General features: G+C 38.5%; 1 protein-coding gene across 1 annotated transcript; it reads left to right on the forward strand.

Annotated features, from left to right (window-relative positions):
* Positions 1 to 1,145: 1,145 nt before the first annotated feature.
* Positions 1,146 to 2,985, forward strand: LOC114284042 (allene oxide synthase 1, chloroplastic). The gene has a single exon (XM_028226917.2). It carries the CDS (start codon positions 1,213 to 1,215, stop codon positions 2,782 to 2,784), a length of 1,572 nt encoding a protein of 523 aa, XP_028082718.2. The 5' UTR covers positions 1,146 to 1,212; the 3' UTR covers positions 2,785 to 2,985.
* The last annotated feature ends 2,391 nt before the right edge of the window (positions 2,986 to 5,376 follow it).

The following is a 5,376-nucleotide window of genomic DNA, read 5'->3' on the forward strand; positions in this document are numbered from 1 at the left end:
TGGTTAGGCATACTCCAACCGGGCTGTTAACTTAAGACCGAGCTCAGCTCTCGTTTAGTTATACCTCGGTTGCCTGTTGAAACCAGGCTAATCTACGGCAAGCTACGACCGCGTTAACCAGAGCGAGGTCCACCGTGAGAAGCCATCATACCTCGGCTCCAAACGCTAAGACCAAGCTAACTCCACTCCGACCATGGTGATTGCCATTCCATTTGGACCGTGCTAACACTACGGTCCACTTGCCAAGCCCTTTTCTACCGCGGCCCATAAAACGGCCCATTACTCAGCTCGGCCCAATTTACTTATAAATTACCCTCTCAATCATGAAGGAAAATAATGCGAGAGTGAGATTTACAATTAGTGTCAATATCTGCACACCTTTCACGACTTCATCAAACTTGGCATTCATCATAAAATATCCATCTTTGCTATGATGTAAGGTGAAGATTTAATTTGGTATCTTTGGAACTTTTATTTCTTTATGCCAAGAGAGCTTTTTATTTTTAATTCCAATTTTAATTAATTTAATGGGCAAGCTTTACTTTATTTCATATGATTTGGGTTATATGCAATTTACTTTTTAAATATTTGAAAATGACCACATAACTCCCACATAGTTTGTGGACTAAAATGCACTATTAGACCAGGTAACAATTTAACAAAAAAGATTAAAATATCCTTATATATACGTAACTTAAATATGTGAACTAATGATATTTTCGTCATTTTTTTGGCAGACAAAGTGCACTTTAATTCACTGTATTTTATTGCATGTGTGATTTTTTCCATTAAAATTTGAAAATAAGTATATAAATCCCTTATATATACTACGTGTTTCACATTTGTTAAGTTCGACGAAATGTTTAACGGTCCACTTCAGTTCCCAAACCGCATGGAATTATGGGGTCATCTCCAAACTTTAGGAAGTAAATCTCACATGACCCAAACTATAAAAAGGTAAAATGAAGTTTGCCCTAATTTAATTTTAATAATTTTTATAAAAAAATTATAACTTTTGACTTATGAAACAGGTTCAACAACTAGTTTTATTAGTTTGACACTTCCGTCCGTGAAGAATTAGAATTTTAGAATATACAATTCACTTGACCCACCACTATATATACGTACATATTATTCCCATTGTTCGTCACTGTTCAAATCCCATACCTCATTTTCATTTCTACATTCTCTCTATCCACTTACCAATCTGCAATGGCTTTTACTTCTCTAGCTTTGCCTTCCCTGCAACTACAATTCTTGACACAACGGCCTCCAAAAGTATCATCAAAGCCATACTCAATTCACCACCCAATCTATGCTTCCGTATCCGAAAGACCATCTGCGCCACCTCCTCCGGCGACGCCGAAAATGAAACCTCCTTCTAAACCCACCAATCTTCCCATTCAGAAAATCCCAGGAAACTATGGTCCTCCCTTAATTGGTCCCATCAAAGACAGACTCGACTACTTCTACAACCAAGGCACAGTCGAATTCTTCAAGTCTCGAAGCGAAAAATACCACTCAACAGTTTTCAGAGCCAACATGCCACCTGGTCCCTTCATTTCCTCCAACCCCAACGTGGTCGTTCTTCTGGACGGCAAGAGCTTCCCAGTCCTCTTCGACGTCACAAAAGTCGAAAAGAAAGACCTCTTCACAGGGACTTTCATGCCCTCCACCGAACTCACCGGCGGTTACCGAGTCCTCTCCTATCTGGACCCCTCGGAGCCTAAGCATGCCAAGCTCAAGCAACTCATGTTCTTTCTACTCAAATCAGGGCGAGACAAAGTGATACCAGAGTTCCACTCGAGCTTCACAGACCTCTTCGAGACCCTTGAAGCCGAACTGGCAAGCAAAGGCAAAGCAGCATTTAGCGATGCCAATGACCAGGCTTCTTTCAATTTCTTAGCTCGGTCACTCTTCGGGACCAACCCAGCCGATACCAAACTCGGACTCGACGGACCCAATTTGATTGCCATATGGATATTTTTCCAACTGGCTCCTTTGATAGCCCTTGGCCTCCCAAAGTTGGTGGAAGAGCTACTCATCCACACTTTTCCTCTCCCTCCACTACTCATCAAAAAAGACTACCAAAGATTGTACGATTTTTTCTACAACTCGTCAACATCCATCCTCGACGAAGCCGAGAAAATCGGCCTCTCCCGCGAAGAGGCTTGCCACAATCTCTTATTCGCCACGTGCTTCAATTCCTTCGGCGGAATGAAAATCTTTTTCCCCAGCATGATCAAATGGATCGGCCATGCTGGAGTCAAACTCCACACCCAACTCGCCGAGGAGATCCGATCAGCCGTCAGATCCAACGGCGGGAAAGTGACGATGGCCGGGATGGAACAGATGCCGTTGATGAAGTCCGTAGTGTACGAATCGCTGAGGATTGACCCGCCCGTGCCATCACAATACGGTCGAGCGAAACGGGACATGGTGATAGAGTCTCATGACGCAGCGTTTGAGGTGAAAGAAGGGGAAATGTTATTTGGGTACCAACCATTTGCGACTAAAGATCCGAAGATATTCGAGAGGCCGGAGGAGTTTGTGGCGGACCGGTTCGTCGGAGAGGAGGGAGAGAAGATGTTGAGGCACGTTCTGTGGTCGAATGGACCGGAGACCGAGAGCACGACGGTGGGAAACAAGCAATGCGCGGGGAAGGACTTCGTGGTGATGGTGTCGAGGTTGTTGCTGGTGGAGTTGTTTCTACGTTATGATTCGTTTGAGACGGAGGTTGGTTCTTCAGTTACTATAACGTCTGTCAAGAGAGCTAGTTTTTGAACGGTTATGTCATATTTGAATTGATGAAATTTCACACCAATATCACATCATGTAAAATGTTAGGATACATTTTATACTAGACCCTCCATTTTGGGCATACATTATGTAAAATGTTTTGGGAAATTTTTAATAGATGTTTCATTTTAGATGTGTACTATATGTTCAGTTATGATATTTATGATATTTGATTATGATTTATTATGTGTTAGGTATAATTTGATTATGATTTATTGTGGTGTTAATTATAATTTATTGTGTTGTTGGTCATGATGTGATTATTATTTTAATTATAAATAAAATTATTTATAATTCAGATTTATTCTATACAAAAACTCCATATTATATAAATTTAATCTCAATGACACATTCTCATTTGAGATAAATTCGAGATGGTTAAAGTGAGATTCATAAACTTATTCTTATAAACTAGTTGTGCAACCGTGCACAAGGGTTTTTTTTTATTATTTTAAATAGACATAAATATTTACTTAGAATATATTCATATTTGATTTTTTTTAAAGCAATATTATTAGAAAAAAATGCAGTTAAATTATATGTAGAACAACTAATCTCAAATCAGTGAGATGTTTCATAATGTAAAAGGCTTCTCTCCAATTGTGTTTTGGAGGTGCTGTTGGCCCTCCATGAACATACTACAAAACTCAAATCGATAATTTAAGACGTTCAATATGTAGGAATTGTCAGTACTTCATTCTTGTAAAAAATCACATCGATTGAATATCAAGGACTACTTGATCAGATCATATTTGTGTCAAAAAATTATTTTTAAAATCATACTTACCATTAATACAAATTTGATAGGATCAAGTGGTTATCGATATTCGATCAATGTGATTTTTTGTACGGATGAGATGCTCGATAAGCTTTATACATTAATGATTTAGATTATTGATGTGGGCTTCATGGCAGACCCACTGAGACCTAACAACACACTCCAAGCCAATTTTGGACTGGGGAGAAGCCTCTACTTTTCATAAATATTGCATGACCTGTGAAAAGTTAAAAAGTAATTGCAAAATAGTGGAAATAGGCTATGTGTAAGGACAATTTTTGTGACATCTCAAAAATCGGAAATATAAAGGAATATATTAACAAATAAATATATAGTTTATCTAAAGTTATAAATTCAGGAAATCTCACTAATGAGTCATTTGGTTAATAACCAAGTAAGATCCCAGGATGATCGGAGGAGTCGATGTAGCCTCTCTTCAAAATCTAACCATCTTAGGTAGCAAAGCTACATTTTTTATAGATCTTGACAAGGTATTTGTTGGCTCCATCCACTACCCACATGGTAATGAGCCCACCATTCACATAGTGTAGGTAGCACCATGTTGTAAAAGAAGGTGGTGGAGGGCTACACCAACTCACTAAAGGAAGATAGTGAGGGTGGCACTACCTTGGCCAATTATGGCTAGCACTTCACCTACTCCTCCTCTCTTGGTTATAAATTGAGATGAGTGAGGAGAGGTTTGTATCATCAGAAATTGGAGAGTGAGAGCTGTGAGTTGAGTGAGTTTCATCTCCTCCTCTATAATTGTATTTTTGCTCCATTTTAGTGATAATTCTCATTTCTGTCCGTGGATGTAGGCATTGGGCCGAACCACGTAAATATTGTGTTCTCTGTGTGTGTGAGATAATTCTCTGGGTGTCTTTGATCCTAACAGTATTAACACAAGGTCCACATAAGCCAATGAGAAAATGAGGGATAGGTAATATAAAAGATATGTATAGAAATATATTAATTACAAAATCATACCTTAAATACAATAGGAGATTTATCACTTACAATCTCAAAACACGTTCACAAAACTAGTTCCTAATTCTTCTAGGGTAGCCACATGTCTTCAAATGCTTCAGCTTCGCCTTCGACTGGTTAATAGTCTTCAATACTTACCATGAAACGCCATGAGTTTTGAATGCTCAATAAATACACACACACACCCCACCCATTTTTTTTCAATCCAATACACAATAATGGCATGATCACAATATATAGCAGAAGTAATAATCAAGCAAAACTTATAATAAATTTCAGTTCTCAAGAATAAAGGTTAATCAAGTTAGTTCTAGGTAACTCCCCGTGGAATGTCATTCCTACCTAACCGCTAACATTAGCCACGAGAAATTCTAACTTCCCCTTGGTTAAACAATTACCAATGCGACGCTTACCGCACAATTACCAAGGATGTCCACGCACGTAGGTTACATGCCTGAATGGTGACGTTACGGTCTACCCCAAGGGAACAAGTTTCTAGGGATACTCTTCCTGTGTGAGACCCTCACTGCCACCATTTATATTTCTCAATTCCGTTAAGCAGGCAAAATACCTCATGTGCCACATTAGGGTTCGAAAATACAATTGCACAAAACTTAACTCCCAAATAGGGAACACATCCCATCAAATCAATACTTGAAATCAATATGTCATTATCTGATAAAGTTTTCATTAATGATTGAAAACCCAATATTACTTTTATTAAGTTTCCCATTAAAAAGATAGTTTCACGTCTATTAAAAGAAAACACAAATATGGGTGGAACAAAACTCAACTCTTTTCATTTTTAATAC

This window comes from Camellia sinensis, chromosome 6 (genome assembly GCF_055761805.1).
Source record: "Camellia sinensis isolate YWXY chromosome 6, ASM5576180v1, whole genome shotgun sequence".
In the NCBI taxonomy this organism is placed as follows: domain Eukaryota; kingdom Viridiplantae; phylum Streptophyta; class Magnoliopsida; order Ericales; family Theaceae; genus Camellia; species Camellia sinensis.

Coding starts and splice junctions, on each gene's coding strand:
- LOC114284042 (XM_028226917.2), top strand. CDS start 1,213: ATGGCTTTTACTTCTCTAGCTTTGCCTTCCCTGCAACTACAATTCTTG.